This window comes from Sceloporus occidentalis, unplaced genomic scaffold, assembly GCF_023333645.1.
Source record: "Sceloporus occidentalis isolate IW3139 unplaced genomic scaffold, rSceOcc1.0.p SCAF_3, whole genome shotgun sequence".
Lineage (NCBI taxonomy): Eukaryota > Metazoa > Chordata > Lepidosauria > Squamata > Phrynosomatidae > Sceloporus > Sceloporus occidentalis.
This window is the reverse complement of record NW_028316983.1, coordinates 159,204,045-159,228,657: the sequence shown is the minus strand read 5'-3', so window position 1 is coordinate 159,228,657 and position 24,613 is coordinate 159,204,045. Positions and strand designations below refer to the sequence as shown.

General features: G+C 38.6%; 1 protein-coding gene across 1 annotated transcript in view; it reads right to left on the bottom strand.

Annotated features, from left to right (window-relative positions):
* Nucleotides 1–24,613, bottom strand: part of GMDS (GDP-mannose 4,6-dehydratase) — a 360,128-nt gene that overhangs the window by 86,329 nt on the left and 249,186 nt on the right. Inside the window, exon 8 of the mRNA XM_089518792.1 lies at nucleotides 5,639–5,757. Within this exon, the coding sequence (XP_089374918.1) occupies nucleotides 5,639–5,757 (119 nt within the window). The remainder of the gene's footprint in view (nucleotides 1–5,638; nucleotides 5,758–24,613) is intronic.

Below are 24,613 nucleotides of genomic sequence, written 5' to 3'. Positions count from 1 at the left end.
AGTAGGCCTGGACAAAGAAGAAGGAGGAGTGAAAATAGGAGGAAGGAATATCAACAATTTGAGATTCACAGATGACACCATAATACTAGCAGAAAACCTCAAAGACCTGGAACAACTACTAAGAAAGATCAAAATAGAAAGTGCAAAGGTAGGCCTATTGTTGAACATAAAGAAAACAAAAATAATGACCACAGACAACTTACACAAATTTGAATTAAACAAAGAAGAAATAGAAATAGTAAAATAATTCTCATACTTGGGATCAAACACTGATAGAAATGGAGAATGCAGCCAGGAAATAAGAGGAAGATTATGAATGGGAAGGACAGCTATGAAAGAACTAGAGAAGATCCTAACATGCAAGGATATACAGAAGGCACTTGGTATACACTGGGGATCCGTTCCGGTCCCCCCCACATATACAAAAATCCGCGTATGCTCAAGTCCCTTTGTCGTTAATGGTGGTGCAGCCATGCAGCTGCAACACCTTTAAGGACAAAGGTCCCCCCCTCTCCTCCCCCCTTCTTCCTTCCTTCCCTCCCTCCCTCGTTCCTTCCTGGCCCTCTCCCTGTCTCCTTCCCTGCTTGCTTAATTGCTTCCTCCTTGGTGGCTTCTGCCCCGGCTGGGCCTGGGAGGGGTCTGCTGGGTCTGCTGGGCCTGGGAGAGGCCTGATGCAGGGTTGAGCTCCTCTGGGAGTTGGAGTTTGTTGTGGGGTCCAGAGCTCTGCTCCGCTCTGGAACCCACAATCAACTCCCAGAATTCCATAGCCTTGAGCCAGAAAAGAGTTAAAGCGCAGCATCCTGGCACAAGGCTTTGGAATTCTGGGAGTTGGAGTTTGTTGTGGGGTCCAGAGATCTGCTCCGCTCTGGGCCCACAACAAACTCCAAGTCCCAGAATTCCATAGTCTATAGCCAGAAAAGAGCCAGGATGCTGTGCTTGTTTAAAAGAGGTAAGAATAAGTGGCATTATTTTTAAACAGAGTTACTTCCAAGCTCTGGTTCTTATAAAGAAAGTTTGGCAATGTTCAACAGGGATGGAACATGTGACAAGTAGTCTGCTTTTCTATAAATACTCAAAGCACCTCAGACAAAAACTATGTGAAATTACTCTGAAGAACAGAATCATCATGCCACTTTCAGGATAAAATGTGTTAATATCAATGCTTCAAGCAAAACATACTTCTCCTGCAAATCTTCATGCAGAATTCTATATATATATTTTACAAAGAATTCATAAATCTTTCCATTATTGGATAGGTTCCCCTACCCTTTTTCCAGCAATCTGCTAAGAATTCATTGCTGCAGTGGTTTGCGGCTATCTGTACAATCCTGCTCTGATTTAATAAGATTAATGACAGAAAATTAGTCAAGACAAGTGTTTGCCTGTTTGGTTTATGCTGCTGGAGTTCAAATTAGAGAATGGAAGTGTTCCCCCATCATATTGCTTAATTAGTAGTAGGCAGAGGAAAAAGGTAAAGAAAAAAGGAGCACTGGTTATAGGGAGAAAATATTTGTAGCTCAAAGGCCTTCCTGTCAATGCAAGGAACTGAATTAGCATCACTTTGAGTCTTATCATGCCAAAATTTCCCTTGGCAATAACACGGTTAAAGGAGAAGCAAAATTAAAATTAATTTCAAAAACGAAGTAGACAAAAATTGTTACATTTTACTTGCCAAAATAGGCTTTTCTTCATTGTTTGAAACCAATAATGGAATTGAAGCATTGCTGTATTTGAATTATAAAAACAAGACTGTCTGCTACCACCCAGAGGACCTTTTTGGCAACCGCTCCCAGATTATGGAATGGCCTGCCGGATGACATCCATCGCATAACTACCTTAAGCACCTTGAAAAAAGCTGTGAAGACGGATCTCTTCTGGCAGGCCTTTCTTGAATATATACCCGGCCACCAAAAAGAGAAAATGTAACTTGCTGGACCCTGATTTCTTGCTGCAGTTACTGTTGATTATTGCATTGTGCAGAGGGGCGGGATAAAATAAAATTTTTATTATTATTTTATTATTATAAGACATAACTGCTAATTTTAATGCTGACTAAACCTCAGTGCTTCCACAGCTTTACAAAGTAATGGATTTATTATAAAAACTAATTAAATGATGTTTATTAACCAACCTTCATTCTTGCAGGATTTCAGTTGAAGTGACAAATAATGTGATACAGCTCAAAGCATCTTGGGCAAACACTACGCTGGGGACTCTAGTACTATATGGACAAACAATAGACTTGTATGATCTCCACTCTCCACTTTTCCTCAATTATAGGTGTATGGAAGGGATGGGATTCTTTCATTTCATTCTCAATTAACTATGCTTTCTCATGCTGTGGTTAGCCTTACCTATGGTATAATAAAGTGAGACAGCTTCTCACCATGATTAATGACCCAGGATTGTCTCAATCAATCAACATTCACTCTAATCACAGTTCCTCTGCTCAAGCATAAGAAGAAACTGTGCATATCTACTCATGGCTGCACCAGAGAGGAAAGGAGGGGTGAAATAACACAGAACACAAACTCATGCATGAATGTTAAACTATGGTTAAGCATGATGTGTGAATTAAGATTGCAGTCTAGAGTTATGCTGCTGAACACTTTTGGAAAATATTCATTTCTGGAATAAAAATTCACTTTCCACTATATTCCCCACCCCCAAATTTGACAACTACTTCAGATCACACTTGGAAAACAATTTCTTTCTGCTAACCTGCTAAAAGCTATAGCAATATGGTATGCCACAGTGCACCCATCCATAACTAAATTTGTTAGGCTTTGATTGCCAAGTCTAAGGTCAAAAACACATTGCAGAAATAATCCAGTTTGAGACCACTTTATCTGCCCTGGGAACAGTAGTTTGTGAGACATTTAGCGTTCTCTGTCAGAGAGCTCATGTGCCACAATAAACTACAATTGCTAGGATTCCCTAGCACTAAGCAGTTAAAGCAGTCTCAAACTGGATTATTTCTGCAGTGAGTTTTGGGCCAAACTTACTGGCCTTCTCAGATGTTTATGAGCTATGGCAACAACTCTGCTGGCCTGTAGAATAACCCTCATGCCAGCATGGTGGAAAAACCTGTGGCTTTCCATTCGATGCTTAAGCCCAGGGCCCAAAAGAAGATACAGAGGCAAGAAAATTTAAAAAAGAAAAAGAAAACAACAAAAATATAAATACAAATTACTGAAAGTATTTTCAAATCCATTCTGATTTCATTATTTGGCTTTGGGGATGAATTTTGCATTTGTAGTAAATCTATGGGTAATATGCACATAAACAATCTGCATCTATGGAGATTATCAGACGGGAAAATCAGGGAAGAAAAAGGCATACTCCTGGCAAAGTCATGCAATTGCACTGAAGATTTTCAGATGACACTGCGCTTATTCAGGACTTAACCTATGAAAATCCAGGAATGCTCCAGCAACAAACCATTCCCAGGACTTCCCCATGAATGGTTTGTTGTTGGAACATTCCTAGATCTTCATGGATTAAGTACTGGATAAGTGTGATGCATCTGAAAATCTTCAGCGCAATCACACATCTCTGTCAGGAGTATGCCTTTTACTCCTAGCTTCCATCCCAATCGGATAATCTCCTATGCCTCAGTACATTCACAGCTTAATAGAATGAAAATGCAATGAGATTCCTATAGAAACTGAAGGCTAGTCAGAATATGGAAATTATTTTTGTGATGAACTGTTTCTTTTCTGGTTTCTTTTCTTAAAGAAAAGTTGTTTTAGGGGATGAGAAAACACTGTAGAAAAGGCATAAGCGATAAAATGTAGCAAAATGCTACTAGACTAACTTGTAATATTACAGAATTTTAATCACAGATCAACCCCTCTTAATAACACATTGGATTTGAACAGAAAAGTGAAAGACCGACAAGCCTGGTTCTCACCTCACAATTATGGAATTCCCTTCCCTTGTTCAAAAGCTGAGCCACTGCCAAAATTGGTTCCTCATGGTTCCATTGGTTATTAATGTTTGGGATTAATCAAATACAGGGCCTTCAATCCAATTGTTAAACTCAACTAGGGTAGACTCTTTCAATCACTGGAATGTAAATAATTGTCAGCTTATCAGGTTATCATCGATTCAGTGGGTTTACTTTAGTTGGGACTAACAAGACCACAGGATTATTGATTATCATATTTTGTTGTTGTGATATTAAAAATCTCCTCTCATATTTTTACCATGTTATATATTTTACTATGTATTTTTGGGTATTTGTTTCCTGGATGTATTCTGCTCTGGGTATTATTTGTATGGAAAAGCAACATGAGAACAGAAATTATATCTTTAAAAACATGCAATGGATTGGATCCAAGATCAGCCTTCTGGTGGCAGAAGGGTTCTGCTCCTAAAATGTGCCTCCTCCAAATTTTTAGCCTCATGAACTTGCTATTTGATGTTCTTTTGTTGTCTGTTTTATTGAATCACTTCCTGTATTGCTATGTATTTTATATGTATTATCCTACTAGAGAGGCCCCCTCCCCACCATCTTTCCCTTCTCCTTTTGTGTCATGTCTTTTTAGATTGTAAGCCCGAGGGCAGGGAACTGTCCAATTAAAAAGATTGTATGTACAGCACTGTGTAAATTTACAGCGCTTTATAAATACAGCTTAATAATAATAATAGTCATGCAAATGAAAAACCACCCAGGGTCAAGGGTTTTCCCAGCAGACAATGATCACTAATTAAACAGACACTAATCCTCTTTGCATATCCTCCCACCCTGAGGCCTTGCCATCAACAACAGAACAATACACAGATTGACATGGAAATCACTCCTCTCTATCCAGGGTCACACAGTATATATATATATACCCAAACCTCTTGAATGCCAGCATTCTCTGAAGATGCCAGTCACAAATGCAGGCAAAATGTCAGGAATAAACTCTTCTGGAGCATGGCCACATAGCTCCCAAAACCCACAAAAAATTAAAGATTTAACAGTTTTGAGAAGTCCAACAATGGCTGTAATTTCAGTTTCCCTAAGAGGACAGGGAGATATTCAGTGTGGAACTGGACCACTGTTACCCACCTCAAACTTTCAGAAAGGGATGGATTAAAATGCAAATGGACATCAGATAGACTTTCTTAAACTGATCAGCTATCACATATCAAAGATGTCCTTGTTCTTCCAATAGGCAGACTTCTTTTATCTCCCCCCCCCTTTACTTCTTTAATTTCTCCCTTTCTCTTTAGTAAGGAAGAATGGATGAAAAATACTATGACAATTGACACCCAATCTGTAAAAGTGACTACAATACATAAACTAAAACGAAAAGTTTATGAATTCTGAGGGAGAAAAAAGTAGCTAGGTACATCACCACAGTCCACAGGTCTAGTGGCGGGTGAGAGCCCTCCTTCTAGGTTCCAATTGCCCCTTCTTGGGCATTTGAAGGAGAGGTTCAGCCAGGAGGTGCTGAACTCAATCTTGCCCCTACCCAGCTTTTTCCCTTGAGTGTCATGTTTTATTTAGTTGGTAATTCTGAGGACAATGAACTGTCGAAATATTTGTAAGATATTCTGAGAACCTTTTTGTCTAGAGGGTGGGTTATAAATAGATTAAACAAACAATGGACATCCAAAGTTATTGTTACTACGTGTGTCTACTTACACAATAGTTTTCCCAATGTGCTCAAATGCCTTTTCCACAAATTCACGGACACTGTGTACCTCTCCAGTAGCTATTACAAAGTCCTCTGGCTCATCCATCTGCAGCATTAGCCACATTGCCTGCAGAAAGAGAAGCAAATCCTGATTTAGTACACCTGCTTCTGACTCTCCTTCACACAAGGTATTGTACTTTTAGAAAATCTAGAAAGCAGAGTAACAGCACTTCTAGGAAAACCTGAACCATTGCAACAAATGAAGATGAAGGAAATAATGCAATGCAGTCTAATTTGTCTAACCTCTTACATTTATTTATTTAACTTATTTATTGGTATGATTAGTATTAGCATTATTTGTATTAGTATTAAAATATTATCTATGCAATAACACCTCCTTCCCCTCACTGTGCAACAATATATTTCCCACTAACACAGTGCTTCTTTAACCCACCCAAAGTTAATGCATGTTGAAATGTCAAGGTAGAGTCAGTAACAATGTAGAACTGTTTTATAATCTTTATTTCCTGGCACTCTAAAAGTTCAAAAATATATACACACGTTCAGAAAGAAGAAGCATTTGATTATCCTCTTCCAAAAGTGCTTTCTCTCCTTGTATTGAATGTGACCAAACTGGCCAAGCCAGGAGTGAAGCAGATGGCAGTGTTTCTGGGAGAACCACACCATTTGCCCATGGACAAATGGCCTTTGTGAGAATGCTTTCTAAACATCAGAACAAATTGGTATGTGCCTTTTAACGACCCAAACCCAGGAATTTTTCACCCTAGCACACTTTTGTTCCTCCAAATGGCCATCTCTCCTAGCATGTTTATTAGCTGACAGTCCTGTAACACCTCAAGTTCAATTAAATTAGCCATTGGACAGGACAGTTAAGTGGGCATTGTATTTGAAGATATGTATTTGGAATATTGACTAGCCATTTGTGTCTTTGGCTATGTAGTTGAGGTCATGTTTCAAAGGTTTCCAAGGACTGGTAGCCTGCCATCTTTATCCATTTTGAAAGATATGCAAGAACAATTATGCAGTAAATCACTTTGGAACAGTATCAAATGGAGATGGTGTTCTGACATAAAAAATGGTCGGGTGATAACTTTTGTCACTACAAAAGTCTACATTTTGCAACTGGATTACATTAAAAACCAGAATATTGGTTATATTGTATGCCTTTGTTTGCAGAACATCTTATTTTGGGTGGCCAAATATACTTGTTAAATTTAAGTGAATTAAAAATATATAAAGATATAAACTTCATAGCATTAATATAGCTAGCCAATACACCCCATGTTACTACAGCTAGCTGGCTAAAATTTTACAAAGAAACTTTTATGAAGTGCAAAATGCAAATTTCCATATATCTCCCCCCATTTTAAATAAACAAAGAGCTTCAACATAAATTAGGATCGCATGCCCTTCTTCATGTTACTGTGATTGGCAGCAAATTTGCACAAATAGGTCTGATATTACAAAAGTCTACAAAAGGCAATGCAGAATTTTCATTTCTAAAGAACTGAGGCAGAGAAAAAGCAAAGAGGAGAGCTCATGAGCAAGAAAATGTCTTCAACATCCTGCACTGGGTCAGCAGCTAAGCACAGAGCAGAGCTGGTGGTTTTCTGACTCCCAGTTTACTACTCAATCAACTAGACCACACTGCTATGTTGAAATGCTATCTGGAGAAAAACTTACCACTGAAAATCAATCCAAAATGACTGGAAAACTTTAATCCCTTAGTGAAAGAAACAGGGAGCTACCTGTAAGGCTGAACCCTTGTTTAATAAATAATCAGCATGCAAACACAATAATTCAAACTCTCTCCATAGGTTATAAAGAGGCTGCTATCTTGTAGGGTAACCCACAATGCTATTTGCATTGACCTCTTCACATCACATTTAAAGAAAACAACTTTAGTAGGTCCCCAGATGCTAGTGGATACTCTGCAAATCAGATTAATATAAGCTCTGGGACAGCTCAGTTTCTTTTGGTAAATACCACCTGAAAAGTTCAGATTCCACCACACCCCACAACAGGAATATAGGCAGAATGAAAGCATTCTCACAGAACTACTTTGTTTATAAGTTATTTTTTTACAGCTGAAATGTATAGGCAAAGGTCTCACTAGTGCGTTCTAGTTGGATTGAACAAATTAGGCTCAAAAAGCAGTTTGGGTAAATTTATGAAATACATTTTATGATCTTTGTTTTATTATCTTAGTTGTGATACATCAGTTTTTGGGGGTCAGGAAAGAGTTTCTTTGTTTTTTTTGGTCCCCCCCTTCAGTACTGAAGCATCCCAATCTTACTGATTAAATCTTTCTTTGAAGAGGTGTCATTAATTCCTGCTCCTGAGTCGAATCCATCACTTATGTATAGATCTTCCTTCTTAGAGGCACACATGGATGGAAAGAGAAAAATGAAAGATACTATATCGATTGGACTACGCTCGCTCTGTGGATCAGCCTACTGTGTACTGTGGGAATTTCTACAGTGATTAATTTCAGATGTGCTGATGTTTTCAAGAAAACCAGACCTTCTAACACATGGTGGCTAAAATCATGGCTGCTTTGGAAGTAACAATATGCCATCGATGCCAACAAAGCTAGAAAATAGTTCACTTTGTTCCTGAAATGGAAAGTTATCAGAAACATTACTTCTTAATGAGTCACTTTGAGACACGATCAGCAGAAATTAGTGCATTTTAAAAAATCAATTCATGCATAAGATCTAGTGTTTGTTTTATCCCCCCCCCCCAATTGACAACCCACATTAAGAAAAGCCAAACACACACAAAAACACATTATCTCTTACTTATATCCTTTAGTAGTGGCCATTCCTTTCACAGAGGTCAGCAGTTCTAATCTACTGTACTGCAATGATTGATTTATGAATTTGCTTTAGCTAATAAGCTAAGAGGAAAATGTATCATCTCATGCACCAATGTAAATCTCAACTCATTGAAGTTTTCACTACTGAGACTTACACCATTCCTGCTGTTTCATCAAATGTATTCTGCCAAAATTGTTACCTCTCCAAAACTGGGCTTCTCCTGTTTTTACCAAGATTACTTGATCATCACAATTCAGCCAAAAACTTAAACTACTATAAGCCGGCCTCATGTATAAGTCGAGGGCAGGTTTGGGGGCCAAAATTATGGATTGTGATATGAGCCGTGGAAAAGTCAAGGGTAAAATTTAGGGGCATGTGACAAAGGATCTAAAGAGTGAAACAAAGGAAAATGATGTCCAAAAAGCTTACAAAATTCCAGCAGGTATAATACTAAAGGCTGGATGGATGAGAGAGTATAGAGAGGGTCAACGCTTCCAGCGTGGATTAAACTCTTGCCTTTCATCAGGGGATGGTTATATATGAGTTAAAGTATAGTACTTACATTTACCCATTAATAAATCGACTCAGTTTTTTTGGGTCAATTTTTTGACAAAAATTTCATGAGTATATACAGTAGTCCATTTTACTCCACATTTTGTAGTGTGGCCTGTCATGAAGATAAAAACGAGGTGATACTAGCCAAGACGTTTAATATGTTTGGGCAGTGTGTTTTGAAGCACAGTACTTATTTAGATGCATGCAGTCCTTGTCATTCAATAATAAACACTTAATAAGCTAATGTGTCTTGTTTCCCTCCAATTTTTCCAACTGCACATTATCAGTTTTCCATTGCACAAATGTTTTTCCAACTGTACGCTAAAAAAATGCCTTGTAAGACAGACTACTTTCATCTGGGTGCTGTCAAGCCGCTATGTGCATTTTTGTATCACTTCTATTTGATACATTAAATCAAAAGTCAAGACAAGTTTAGTATGTTTAGAGAGACAAAATAAATCCAATACTAATGTTTTCATCACATTCTAATCAATTCTTTTCATTTGTTTCTTATCATAGTTTGACAACAGACAGCAGCTACTGGGTGAAGCAAGGTACAGATATGTCACAGATGGTAAGAGTCTAGCATCACAATTCCAAATTGCTTCAAAATATGACACACTAATTTCAGTAGATACAATACAAAGCCCAGACACACAGCAACTTTCCATTCAAATGTATTATTTTCTATGTGCCTGAGGATTTGCCATTGAATATAAAGTATATTCTGCTCCTAAAAGAGTGGGATAAAGCTAACACTTATGGTGGATTGAAGCAATTGTCTTTTGAGTTCAGGTGTTTCAGTAGTCCTTTCCCACCAACATTCAAGATGTCGACTACTTGACAAAACACATTACCATGGGGCATCAATGTATGTCACCGATGTCACATCTACAACGTGTGAGTGTCCTATATTACCTCTGCATGATGCTCATTTATTAATAATCTCCATATTCAGCTTTTTGTTTGTTTGCTTAAAATGATTTTATTAATTTCCATAACATTCAAAACCTGACGAAGGAGCTGAACACACCAGCCATAAAAGCCAGCTCCAGGTGGCTTGGGGCATGGCATTTTGACCGGAAGCAGAATGGAAGCAGTCCAGCTGTTCAGATGGGGGAGGCTTCAATCTGCTTTGGGGGCATGGCATTTTGACACCACACATCCCTGGAGCAGCCTGAAGCTGCCCTGGGGTTGCAGCGTGGCTGCCTAAGGTGGCTTTTTACCAGTCCAAATAGGAGCAGATCTTTTCCACTCCTATTTGGGTCAGCTTCTGGGTTGATTAGGGCCAAGGCGTGTGGTTGCTGCAGCACCAGGGCAGCCCCAATCCACCCTTTTGGGGTGGTATGTTTCACCCCAAAGATAGCTTTGTGCTATTTAAAGTAATTTTAAAAAAGGGTTAAAATGCATTAGAATTCTGCTCCCCAGAAAATATTTAATTAGGATTTGTGTGTGCTTGTATCTGGGTTTAGAGTTTTAACGTGAATAAGGAAGCAACCAAAGTTCAGCAAAAATAGTCTCTTATTCTACAGTACTTGACCTAAAACCAACAAAATACCTTCCAACTGTTCTGATTTGACAGAAACAATCGTAATTATCTGCAGTCCCACTTTCTCAGCTGCTTTTTGAAATCTCCTAGTTTCTCTTTCCATCTTCTCCTTTGCTCTTCCATCCTCACGTTACTTCAATTGTTGCAAAAGTTGTTTGCACTCAACTCAGCAGGATGGGGGGGGGGGGGAGGAACAGATGTGTTATTCCCTGTGGACTCACTTTGGTTCCCTCTTGGGTTTTCATAAACTTAGTTCATAAATACCATGTGTCTGTTGCTCAAAATATTATTTTTCTATGTCCTTTCCTTGGTCATACCCTTTTCACCACACTCTGAAGTTGCTTGCCAAGTGTCCCAGTTTTCATCTCTGAAATGTTGGAGGTTTATGCAACTATGGTTGGCTCATTGAGTCAATAGAAATTACGTAAATTAGCAGTTTATTCAATGAGTCTCCTCTAGCTGGGACTAGCAGTTGGATTCAGGCCATGGTTTATGAGACTTTTCACTATTGTACTGTGACTTGTGTCTTGAAAGTAAAAATACTATTTAGTTTAACAAAATTGTATTTGCATGTTTAATACCTCCTTATTTTATAATATGATAAGCAATCATTGTTAGTGATATAATAATCAATCCTTTAATAATTGTTACCTTATCAATAAATATTATAAAGTCAAAAAAGATTGGAACTATACATTTAAACAGCAGTTAAAATGCTAGTCATCTGCTCTTCTCCATCACACAATACTGGTTTTTGATCCATCAGTTTCTAAGTTTATATGATATTGACTCCAGCATCAAAACAGAAAAATATTGCGGTTTCAAATTTATTTGCCATTACTGAATGGCTTACTAGTTTTAACAGAGGGAAAAATCTTTGTTTAAACTTCCACTGAGGATAATTAAGAGTTATTGACTTGCAAATGAAGAACAGGTGACACTTAAATTAGGAGATAAATGATCCTGTGTTCTTGTGTGATAATGGCTTAGTAACTGTTACAAAGCTGCAACCTAGTCAGTCCAATCATAATGCTGGATCATGTCTAGAACACAAAGACCTCTATGCAATAGGTACTCAGCCGTTCACATCTTTATACAGCTGTAGAATGATTTGGTCCATTTATTCTCTGATGGGGCTGCACAACTGAAGTAAAAGTTCAGCAATTCTTACCTTCCTGTTCACATGCTGAACCCCATGACCCATGACATGGCCAGGCCTCAATCTGTGATAAAATCACTGCCTGGGTCTGGCTATCTTTTAACCATCATGAGGTCACATATTTGAGGAATTTTTGTAGAGGTGAAGGAAGAGCCAAAGTGTTCTTCAATTTCTTGGCAGAATGGCCTACAGAAGTAGGCAGACACTTGATCGGTGTTGCAATAGGATTTCCAAGTTTTTTATTTTTGCATAATAATGTCTTGTTACCACATGTTTGTGATGGACCTTTACTAATTACTGAATGTAAAACAAAGAAATTTAGAAATTAAGTGGCTTTAATATTTTATGGTGAAATTGTGTCTTGAATAGTTTGAGGTTTCTACAAAATTCTATAATCTGCCAAGGTGTGTCAATAATAGAACAAAACCTATAAATGGAATTTTCACATGCAAATCCCATTCATAACAATTAGTAATATACGATGAATACAATGCTGTTGATATATAGAAGGAAACATGGTGATATTCAGTATGCAAATGTGCTGTTTTAACTATTTGACTTGGATTCATGCTTTGCATATGCCAAGATTTTCTTTGCAAACAATATCTGTAAACTTACAACACGACCCTAACTGACTAGAGGTGGGGTGAGGATGAATATTCTTTGTTGACCTAGTGTAACATCATGTAAGAGGATGTTATGTCAAGGACATTATGTAGGAATTACAGGGAAATTTGGCAATCCAAGTGTTTAGATGTTAGGTGTCAGTGAATATTCATGCAAGCCAACATTGTTTCAGAAAAAAAAACCTTTCTTTCTGAAATATTCACTCCTGTGTTAGTAAACAAGTGCATGATAACTCAAAAGAGAGCTTGAAGAAGCTGCTTTGTGGACTACAACTTCCCAAATCCCCTAGTTAGCATTGTCACTGAGTGGGGATTCTATTATCTCTTCTTTCTTTGCACACACACACACACACACACACACACACACACACACACACAAATACACACGTGTGTATGCCCATTTTATGGAGAAACTGAAGCAAGTATAATTGCCTCTTATCAATTCCAACCAAAAGCACTTATTAACTTTTCTGTCACCTATGAATACAGACTTGTTAATCAAGGCTGATTTTAACTATGTCATTTGACTCCTTCTTCTAGACCAAGCTTCCAAGTGTTCAAGGCAACAAAACCACCACGCAGCTGAAAAGTGTCTTTACCAGTATGGTGCTATTTTTCTGGGGGTATGGCAATCCAATCATGAAAGTATGTATAAGATTTACTCGAAACAGACAATATGTGTTTAAATTAAAATGGATGAATTTCCACCAAAGTGTTTTTTAAAGTCTTATGAGCTGAATGAGCTCAAATGTAATGATGCAGAGTTTTAAGGATATATGCTTTTCCTGACTGTTTTGACATTTAACAATGGCAGGTAAATAAAATTCCAAATGTATTTGGTTTTATTTACATTAAAAATGACACCAGAACAGGTTTGAAGGCCAAATTTTCATCTTGATAGCTGATGACATATATAAATCGCATTCAAATTCCAAATATTGTAAAATCATTCAAACTAATTTCACAAGAGTATCTGTTACCATTTCCTGCAGTGGCTTGTCACACATATCCTTTCAGGCCACAACTGCTGGAAATGATGTTTTTTGCAATTTGAAAATCCTTGCTATAATTATCTGCTGACTAATGTGATTGTGCCAGATCATTAGAACAATTTATACAGTATGTCTTGAAGGATACATGTTGAATTTTAAACCATACATTATTTGCAGATTCATAATGCACCGGTCTATGCACTACATACAGCATTATTCTAACTGCCTGAGCAATTAGTCAACAATACACACTAAACAACTGTGCTTATTTAAGAAACAGAAGAGACACCTCATTCCCGTATGTTTCAGAACTTGTGGAATGAAGCTTCTTGGGTATAGTTTCTTATGAGATATGGAAAAGGAACAGCTTGAATAGTTTTACTATATGCAACTGGCTGCAATTTAAACTTAAATATATGTAACAGTATCTTTACAGTAACACTTGCCTCCACCAGCATGGGATGCAGGCATGTTTAGTAATATTTATACTACTGGCTCCCAAACTTTGGTGCTCCAGGTGTTTTGGACTGCCACTCACAGAAGCTCCAATTTGTTTGGCTAACAGTCAGGAGTTCTGGGAGCTGAAATCCAAAACATATGGAATACCAAAGTATGGGAACCACTGCTTTATACCAAAGAGATGATCTACAGAATCATTACTGTAGCAGAAGGAGTCTGTAAGGATGCTGCTGCACTCATGGTATGATTTCAAAAGTCCAGATTGTAGAGAGCAGATTTACATGTGTGCACTGCAGGGATGAACAACATGAATAAATTTTAGTCTTTCTCTTACAGTAGAATAAAACCATTACAGGCTTCAATGTACTGTTAGCATTATCAGGAATACAGCTATATTCCATTTACACCAGCCACTGAATGATATAACAATAACTGATAACCACAAATACCTGATGCATTTGGTACAAGTCATCCATGTAATTACTTTTACTTCCTTTTTCTAAATTAAGGCAATAGGCTGTAAAAGCAATAATTTTATAGTTGTAAATAGTGGGGATATATTTCTTTAGCTATCATTAACCCATGATTTAATCATTACTTACTAACAGTGGCAGCTTCTAATTCCCATGCCTAAGCAGCACTGAATCCATTCTGTGTTTCAGTATGAATTTTCAAGTAGCTATCCAAGGAGCTGATTCTATTCTGGTGTTGATCCTATTCTGGTGTGCCTTTAATGTCTGGATTAAAACCTGGTGCAGATTCACTGACCCTTAACATGGAAGTCACTAACTGCCACTGCTCCCTGGTCAACTACACTATAAGAAAAAACAAGTAGTGTCCCATGGCATGCTGGGATGCTTGGAAGAAATAATAATGAATTCATATTCACCAGTATAATTTTTCTTTTGCATTTGTATGGTCTAATTGTTTTACATCACTTGATGCAGCACTGTAAGGCAATAGAAGTCAATGCTTGGGAAAATAGTGTGAGCTTGATAATATGAACACTGGGAACCTTTCTGCTTTAATTCATTTTAACATTTTCATCATTTACGAATGTACAATGCTCTTACTGTATTGTGAGATGTTAAATCAGAGATGTCTTTTTCCTTGTATTGGCAAGTGTCAAAATACTGTTCCTTCAATATATGAAAGTATTTGTATAAGGCTTTATAACTGATCTTTAGCTATTTGCCACAGGCAAAGTGAAATAGCAAAGCTGCTTGTTGAGAAATCTCACTGACAATAGAAGTTTAAATAAGCTTTTAAATATATCACTCTCTCTTTTTTTTAAGGAAAAGAAATCCAGAGTCATTTTTCATCTTGTATTAGTATGTGTCATTTAAGATTTTCTGAGTGCTTTGTTTTCTTTAGCCTTCTCCAAAAGTATACTGACTTTTTATATTGCTGTTTCACAGATGAAAATGTGAGTCAGGAAAGTACGATCTCTGTACAAAAATCTGGGAATCTATAGGTGTGAAGATATGAATTTCAATCTTCCAACCCCCACAGTTTTTTTAAATTTTTTTTTAAAAAGTGTCCCAGTTTTTTAAAGTTCCAGAGGGCAAGCAAATGAAACTGCTCTTAAAACAACTGCATTGAATGGAAAAACAAAGAACACATGTTGGTGTTATTTTCAGGGACATTAATATGCTTCAGTTGAACAGGATTCACAAGACTGGGCACCCTGTTTCCCTTGGACTTGGACATCATGAACCATTGATTAGGGAATCTGCTCAACAGCGAGGACCATTCCTTGAAATGACTATGCCATTTATTTTTTCATTCTGCCAGATGAACTCCCTTCTTGTCTTAGATCTATATGATGGTATATAGATTCAAATCCCTAGTCTAATAACTTCCCACCAGAAAACGGGTTTTCACCAGCCTGGATCATGCCTTCTGGTACGTTTCTGCCACCAGCAGCAGATGGTACAACGGAACCTTCATCTTCATTGGGTAAGAACAAGGTGTCAGCCCAAACGCAGTTTCCAGGATTTGTGATACTCAGTATCATCTTGATTCATTTGAGATGTAGTGCTGGAGAAGAGTGCCAAGGATACCATGCACAATCCCAAAGACAAACAAATGGGTCCTTAAACAGACTAAGCTGGAAGTCTCCCTGGAAGCTAAGATGATCAAGCTGAGACTGACATACTTTGGCTACATCATGAAAAGGCATGATTCAATGGAAAAGAAAACAATACTAGGAAAGGTAGAAGGCAGTAGAAAGAGAAGAAGACCTCTCAGTGCATCTCAATTATTTTCTGTCATGCCCCCCCCAGGAAGAAGAAAACATTTCGCGCGACTGTAACTAGTATCATTTGTCTATAAAATTGTTATAAGTACACCTCTGCATAACATACCTTTACGGAGCCTCGCACCCCCCTTTATGGAGCCTCGTGCCCCCCCTGGGGGGCCCACCCCACTATTTGAGAAGTACTGGGCTAGATGGATAGACTCAATTAGGGAGGCCACAGGTAAGAATCTACAGGATGTGAGCAGAGCAGAGGAAGAAAGGAGCTTGGAAATGTCTCATCTTCAGGGTCCCTGAGATAGGGTCGACTCGAGGACAGTAAAAAACAACAAAGAGAGTGAGGGTCATGGTAAGGACCTCCAGAAGTTATTTTTCTCTAGTAGATGTACAAATTATGAGCAAATGCTTTATTAAAAGAACACTCAAAGAAGCCACTCAATGTAATTGCACTGCAGATGTAAAGGGTGGTAACCAAAATGTTACTTGGGCAGTTATAGGAATGAATGCTAGGAAATTACTCTTCCAGGCCATGTGCTTATTACAAAGGACCTGAACAGACTTTTACAAGTTTCAAGTGCTGGTTTGTTGCTATAACAACTTAATCCCCTTGAAAGTATTAATCACACTGGGTGCACTATGATGCAAGAACTGGCTGGAAGACTTGTTGGAATCAGATGAATTTATTCTTTATGTGTTTCCGTCTACATTTTGGAAGAAAACAGAATTAATGCTGTACTTTGAATGAATAGACCACTTGAACCATAAGAAATTGCAGTTATGAAGACCACAACTACTACAACAACAACAACACAGGAGTCATCATCACCTCTAAGTATAAGGACACTCTAAGACATTGAAGGGAATGTGTCCTGATTAGGAATAAATTCCTGAGAATGAGTAGGAAGTAGTTCAGGGAAAAGATAGTATTGTTATTACATGATACTGGCAAAGACACAACTATAATACCATGAGCCGTACTCCTTCTCCTTCCTACTAATGTTCTAAAGCTATCTCTCCACCACCACTTTCCCGTTTCCTTGCGAATTTCAGATATGTATACTTGTGTGTGGAGTTTCTTAACTGATTTGATTCATTCCCTTAAAACAAATCAAGGATCATATTTGAAGAGCTTGTAAAATGAAAGTATAGTTTGGTCATTCCTGAGGTACATTTTAAGCAGATGCTGCTGTCATCATCTAGTCATTGGAGGCTGGGGGGCAGGGAATGGTATTTGGGCCTTCACATTATAGTTTTCTATACTTGCAATACAGAATTGCATACACACACCCAGAAGAGCTACTAGTAATTAGTAAATCATTTTGAGTAAATCAGTCTACATATACCATATATTCAGAGCAAATTTTACTACTAAATGAATGACATATAATCACTTCATTGTTGCATATAGCAAAATTTTGAGTCTCAGGATTGTTCCTAGTGGCTAGGTTCCAAGGGGCTACACTTTACAATAATCTACACAGGCATCATGATATTGGATTGGAAAAGGCCATAACTTCTATTGGCAACAGCTGTAAAAGACTTGGCCATGTATGGCTCCAGATCAGAGCACTGGGCAATCTGATTCTTGGCCAACAATCTACAGCCCAATCGGGAACCAGCAACGGTGGCAGATATGGGATTCCACATGGGCAAAAGCTACTGTATGAATCCCCTGCTGACGGGCAGTGAGGCTAGTGTACCCCTTGCTGGGTGCTTGCACTGTTGCCTATACCACCAAAGTCTCATGGGGAAGCCCCAAGTAGGTTGGCCAGCCCCACTTCTCTGGCCTTCCTATTGGCTGCAATGTCATGCAGCCGCTCCCTGAGATTGAAAATGAGTTTGCACAGCATTGATCACATGGTTGGGCACTTTGTTGTGACCTCAGAGAGAGCAACATGCACTACAAGCAGCGATGGCATCACTCTGGAGTGCTCTAGATTTTCCTGGAAGATCTGGAGAAAATGGTGAGTTTTCAAAAAATGGATTAAGGCAGGCATAGTCTGGATTTGGTGGAAAGTGGCCTTCCCACGTAAAGAGAGGCTGCACTCAAATCGAACCTTTGTCCATGTGTGAACAAGGCATATGAGGGCAGGGGGAAAACAATGTTAATGGCCCATGTAAACATGCCGAGAGTTCTGCATATCTAAAAAACCTGCACACTCATATTTTATTTTAGTTGGTCATAGAATCATAGAGTTGGACGAGACCACAAGGGCCATCCAGGCCAACTCCTTGCCATGCAGGAACACACAATCAAAGCACCCCTGACACATGGCAATCTAGCCTCTGTTTAAAAACCTCAAAAGGAGAGTCTACCGCACTTCGAGGGAGTGCGTTTCACTTTCAAACAGCTCTTATTGTCAGGAAGTTCTTCCGAAAGTTAAGGTGGAATCTCTTTTCCCGTATAATAAAGGCACTACCTACCTGTGGCCTTCTGAGTTCTTTTACCTTTATGGACCAGCACAGCTCTGTTTGTTTGTTTCATAAAAGGAAACACAAAAGTATCTAAAAATCACAGTAATATTAATATCTCTATTTGGACTAACTAAAATGTTACAAAATAGTGCTCAAGCTATTAGTCAAGTTGGATGTAGTTTTGTGTTAAATCCAGCTATAACAAAAGCACTGAAAGATTTGTATGCCTGTTTACTGCTGTACTTTGCAACATTTTAGTTGGTCCTAACTACTCTATTGCACCTTATAGATCTTTCCTAATAAACCAGCATAACTATCTAAAAATTGATACACTTCTATACAACAGAGGGAAATGGTGTGTTCAAACCATTTTTATCAAACTAATAACAAACACATATGTATCATGTAGGTAAGCTGGCCTTTTAGGGCTTATTGGGAATGTGTGCATCCCAAACATTATACTAAAGTTACAAATGTTTGGAAATTAGTTGTAATGTAGAATGCTTTGTCCCCCCCCCCCCCCCCCCCCTTTTCAGTTCTTCTTCATTCTTTCCTCCCTGTGTATCCAGTGTTAAGAATTACATCCACATCTGATCACAAGTTCAGCCAGCATAATCTAAAAAGGAGGTTTTAAAACAAGAAAATATGTCGAACCATCTCTGAACAGCATTAATGAGTGCTTATTTCACTTCTAGAAGGAATGATTTATTATTGCAATTCTAAGCAGTTTCCTGAGATCTTCCATTAGGAAGATGCATGTTTTTAACTCTCCCCAAATTATACTGCAAAGAATTTCATGCAAAGGAACTGAGATGTGGGAGCATACTTGTCTCACTTGAAAATTTAAAACAGTTAAAACAGCTTTGTTCTATGGAAAATAAGGAGATAGCTATAATACTTGCTATGAGTAACACCATTAAAACAAATCCAGAGTAGTAAGCATTTGCAAGATTAGGCACTGAGAAACAAACCTTTAATACTTTTCTCATAAACATCCAAAGTCACAGAAACTTCCATCAAATTATCCTGCTGCTAATGAACTGTTAAATCTCCTTATTCAGGATCTTTAATGAAAAACAATCCCTCCAAATGCAGGGAGGAAAGCATTGAAGTGAAATAAGATCTATTCTTTTCTGGCACTGCTCTTTCCATTTATCTGATGTATCCCACACAAACAGTGTAAATCAGACCTCCCCTGAATTCCACACTTTCTCACTGCCACCTCTTCCCAGTCCCCACAGTGACCCCCTGAGTCAAGCCAGATGGGACTGGCAAGAGATGTCAAGGAAGTGCTGAAAAGGTGACTTGGGTCTCTGGCAGATAGTCTGGAGCTAGTTTTTCGACAAAATCTCTGGAGGCTCTTGCTTTGCAATTTCTCAGGAATGTTTAATTCTCCTCATCCCTTCCCGGAGTCTCTCTGGAGGGGTCATGGAGGCTTGTGACATCCCTGGAGGGCACTGCCTAACTAAATTAGCATGAGATAACTTTGGACTGTCTTCCAAACAAGAAAATAGAAGGGAGAGAATTTCATTAAAAGCAGAAGACTAGGTGATCCAACTTAATCCCAGCCCTGAGCAGCAGCAGAAAAGTTCTGTGTTTATATACGACTCTACTCTCTGTTACAGAGTTCACTGCCTATATCAAAAAGCTGTGTTAAGTACACAACTTGACCTCAGTTGACCAAATCTTAGTTCCATAATAAAGACAAAAAGTGAGTTTGGCGGCTTTAAAGAGTTTGATTAGTAGCTACTCGGGCTGTTTGTGTGTCACCCTGTAGAGCTGTAGAGATCCAATAGCAAAAGATAAACATTTTCAGTACTTCGGCCTTATATGAGCTTTTAAAACAGGAAACATGAGCAGTTTAATATGCAGGCCTATTGGAACTCATATATACAATTGCAGATTTCAGTGTTCATTAGTAAAGCAAATACAACATAACTCCAAAATACACAGGGGCAATTCAAAGAGGCACTTTTATGTCCTATCAGTGGAAAATAAATCAGTCCGTCCTAGTCTGAAAATGCTGGACTAATTCTTTCAAACTCCTTAGCATTGAAAACTTGTAAGCTGAGCAAAATACAATACAGTACATAACTTTCATCTAAAAAAGGAGAGAATGAGAGAAGAGGGGGAAGGGAGAGAGAAAAAGACAGACAGACAGCAAGCTGACATATTTTTACAGCAAAAATTATTATTATTATTATTATTATTATTAACCTTTATTGATATAGCGCTGTAAATTTACACAAAAATATAACCTATCTGTAGATTTCAAGGAAGCTAACAGACACTAACTTCCCATCGTGGACAAAAAACCCATGCTGGCAGAAGGTATGTTTGTTCCTGGAAAATATGATGCATTAGTAGAACTTGGTCCACTGGCACATTTGTCCTGCTGTTGCTGTTACATATCCCAACAGCTAAAAGCTGTTGCTGTTACATATCCCAACACATAATTTCAAAGCACATACAAAGCAGTTTGTGGAGCAAGGCATTTCCTCCTTAAAACTGATTGTCTGATTATTTGACCACCAGCTGTGGGAATAGTTCCTGCCCCATTTGCTATTCATTGCTTCGAAAACACCAGCAGTATATAACACATTTATTGCCAAAATGTTTTGAGCCTAGGTCTTGAATCACAAACCTGGAGGATCCTTCTAGACCTCATTATATGAACAACACCCACCTCCACACCCACCCAGAGCACGATGCTGTTGTAAACACTTTTAACACTTTTGCATATACAATTTTGCAAGAAAATATAATTGAATGTGAGATAAACCACCAAATATTCAGTGGTATCACCTCCTTCCTAAAAAAGTGACAAGCACATCCTAGATTTTTTTTACTTAGCTTTATTCAAAGGAAGTTTGCCACTGCCTTCCTCTAAGGCTGAGAGAATGTAACACTGAAGGTCACACAATGGTTTTTCTTGGGCAAGTGGGGATTCAAATCCTGGTCTCCAACACTATTAGTCCAATGTTAAAATACTAAACCATACTAGCTATCTATTGCTTTAGCTTAAAACGTATTAGAAAAGAAGAGCTTTATACTTTGTCAGCCAAAGCCTGAATGTACACAGGCCTGAATTCTGCTGGTTAGTCTCAACTACAGTAGATCTACCTTTTGAATCAAATTGACTATTCTAGTCAAGACTAACAACAGGGTTCCAGCCATTCTCTCTCTCTCTCTCACACACACAAATATGCTTTAGCCATCCACCCATCCATCTGAACAGTTTCCAGTTCTGTGGTATGTTTTCACTAATCTGAAAAACACAACCACTCATTAAATTTGGGACTCCACAGATAAAAGCAGAATCAATATGTACATCTTGAAACTGTCACCCACTCCTATTAGAATGGTGGAGCCCTTCTGGTTGTTGGCCATTCCACCTTCACTCAGCTTAACTCTGTGATTTAGGGAGCACTGAAGGGCACTTGGTGCTTCTCTTCCACTCATCTATCACATTAAACATGTGCTTTTCAGCTGCTCCTTATGAACATGAAAAGAATTTCCAGCAAAGTTCTCCCTTCTTCTGCTTGTCATGTAGTCCTCCTTTGCATTCTTCTACAACAAGAGGTGGGAATCCTGTGGCTCCTGCAGCCAATGGTAAGGCCCATGGCATCCTTCTTGGCCCCAAATTCTTTTCAAATCCCTCCATTAGATAACTGCACACCTAGAAGTCTACAGAAGGATCAATTACCCCATAAAATTAGGCATGCTCCCCCAGACCTTGTTTTATGTTCCAACCCTCCCCCCTCCTTTTAAAACTACTACTGACCTTCTGGATGCTTCCAGTTTTCTTTCAAGGTGCATGTATAGCCTGTCATGGGCCCAGAGAGCATAAATGGCCTCTAAACCCACCATGTATACCCACTTTATTTTGCAATGTCACAAAAGTTAAAGTAGCCATTATGTTCCAAAAAGAGCAGACTCCAATTTGAGGGCATCTACTGTTTGATGCTTTGTCCACAGCAGGTCTGGTTTAATGATCAAGAAAAAATGGGAATGTGGATTTTGTTATTGCTCATCTACCATGACCACATAAATGACAGACAATAAGCACACAGAACAGGCACATAGGTCATCTGGTAAAGCTGGCTGTCCTCCTAGTGAAACTTACTGTATCTATTTATTATAATTTATTATTATAATAATAACTATAATAAATACTATAATAACTAAAGTATAAACAAATGTGGATCTGTATATATAAGATTGTATATGCATTTTTATGAAAATCTCCTCTTTTGTCCTCTTTTTTGGTGATATGTTGAGACCCTATGGGGAGAACCTTTGGTGAGATGCTAATGGAGGAATTCATACATTCCTCCTGTGAGTGTAGGGTAAGTTGTAGAGAGAGAGAACAAGCTTCCTGACACAATATTTTAAAGGGCTCCTCCTGACATGATTTTTGTGGAGCCTCTGCAAAGTATTTCCTTTCAGAAACACAAAAGTAATGTAACAAGTTCCTGGTTGCATGGGAGGAGTCTTGTAGATCCTACCCCAGTTTTTAGGGGAGACATTGCTGCCAAGAGAAGAAGTTGTGTTGGGACTCTTCCTGCAAGACCGAAATATTTTCACCTTGCTTTTGCAGTGCAAGGAGACACTGTGAAACTACCACAACAGATATATCATGCCACAGAGAGGCACAAACTTATGAGAAAATACATGACAGACATATAAAATTATGAGCAGATGTCATACGTATTTTTAAGCTCATAAGACACCAAAAGGGGGAGAAGATCTTTTATTGCTTTATTTTAATATACCCACAGTACAAGATGTGCCTTTGGAGCTTGCAAGTCTTAATTGCATTATTCCAGACAGTGCTGGATTTTTTTTTAAAAAGTGTACATTCATTCATAAAATAGTGAAAGGTAGGGAAATTTCACAACCATAAATGTACAGTGCTGTTATCTGTGTGGTGCTTTCGAGAAGAAGAGCAGAGTGAAAGAAGGAACAGATCCCATGCCATAATGCAACCTCTATCAGCAAAATTAAATAGCTTAAACAGAATCAGGAGAAATTCAAAACAGAATCAGGAAAAATATACTAGATATGAAGTCATACTCTCTCAGCCTCAGAGGATGGCAATAACAACTCCCCCTCTGAAAAAATTTGCCAAGAAAACCTTGTGAGAAAGTTGCGTTAGGGTTGCCATGAGTCCGAAACAACTGGAAGGCAAACAACTACTACAACAACAACCAACAATATAATGAGATCGGTGTGTGTGTTGTATATAATGCTTTGCACAGACATCCTCTTGTAATCCTTCCAGTATTCACAAGCAATATTAGATGATAGGACAGTGGAGTTTCTAATATATAACACTGAGCATGGCAATTAATGCAATAGACCAGTCAAGACTAGAATATTTTTCCGTACTGAAAGGGTGAAATGCAGCAACCCCCTTTAAATACATTTCAGCCACCCGTTTAATACAATGCCCCCCCTTTCAAATCTAGAAATGGACTTCTGCTGACTTCTGAGTATCCTCCTCACATTTTTTTTACCATTCTTGGCAGCTAGTATGGCCCATGATGGTTCCGAGGCAGAAAATTGGATCCCCAAGAGTTGTCCATCCCTGGCCTAATGAGTGTCAGAGTAGAACTAAGGAGACCCAGATTCAGATCCCATACCTTCAAATATGAAAATGAAAACTGGGATACTTGTGGCCAAGGAACATCAGTGTGTGGTCAAGATAGCAAAAATTAATGGGGAAGAATACACAAGTTAGGATAGGCTGCAGCCATTTGCTTTCACCTAAGCCTACTGGAAAGGGCAAGATTCTGTCCCTACATTCGTCTCCTCTCCTCTCCTCTCCTCTCCTGTCTGAATTTGAATTTTGCAGCAACTAAAGTCAGCTGAGGACAAAGGGAGAAAGGGAACGGAGAAGAGAGAAATTTAGGTTCAGTACAGATGGGCCTTTTAGCATGTAAGGAATACATGCTAGGGTTTCCTTGGGGCGTTGCTTACAGACGCCCCACAACCCTAGTACGAATTCCGTACATCAAAATGGCAGAGCCCTGTACAGATGGGTGCCACCAATTTGATGTGATGGCTAGTTAGCGTCCGCACATTGCGGCGCACTTGTGACATCATGAGTGCACCATTGGCGCACTCAG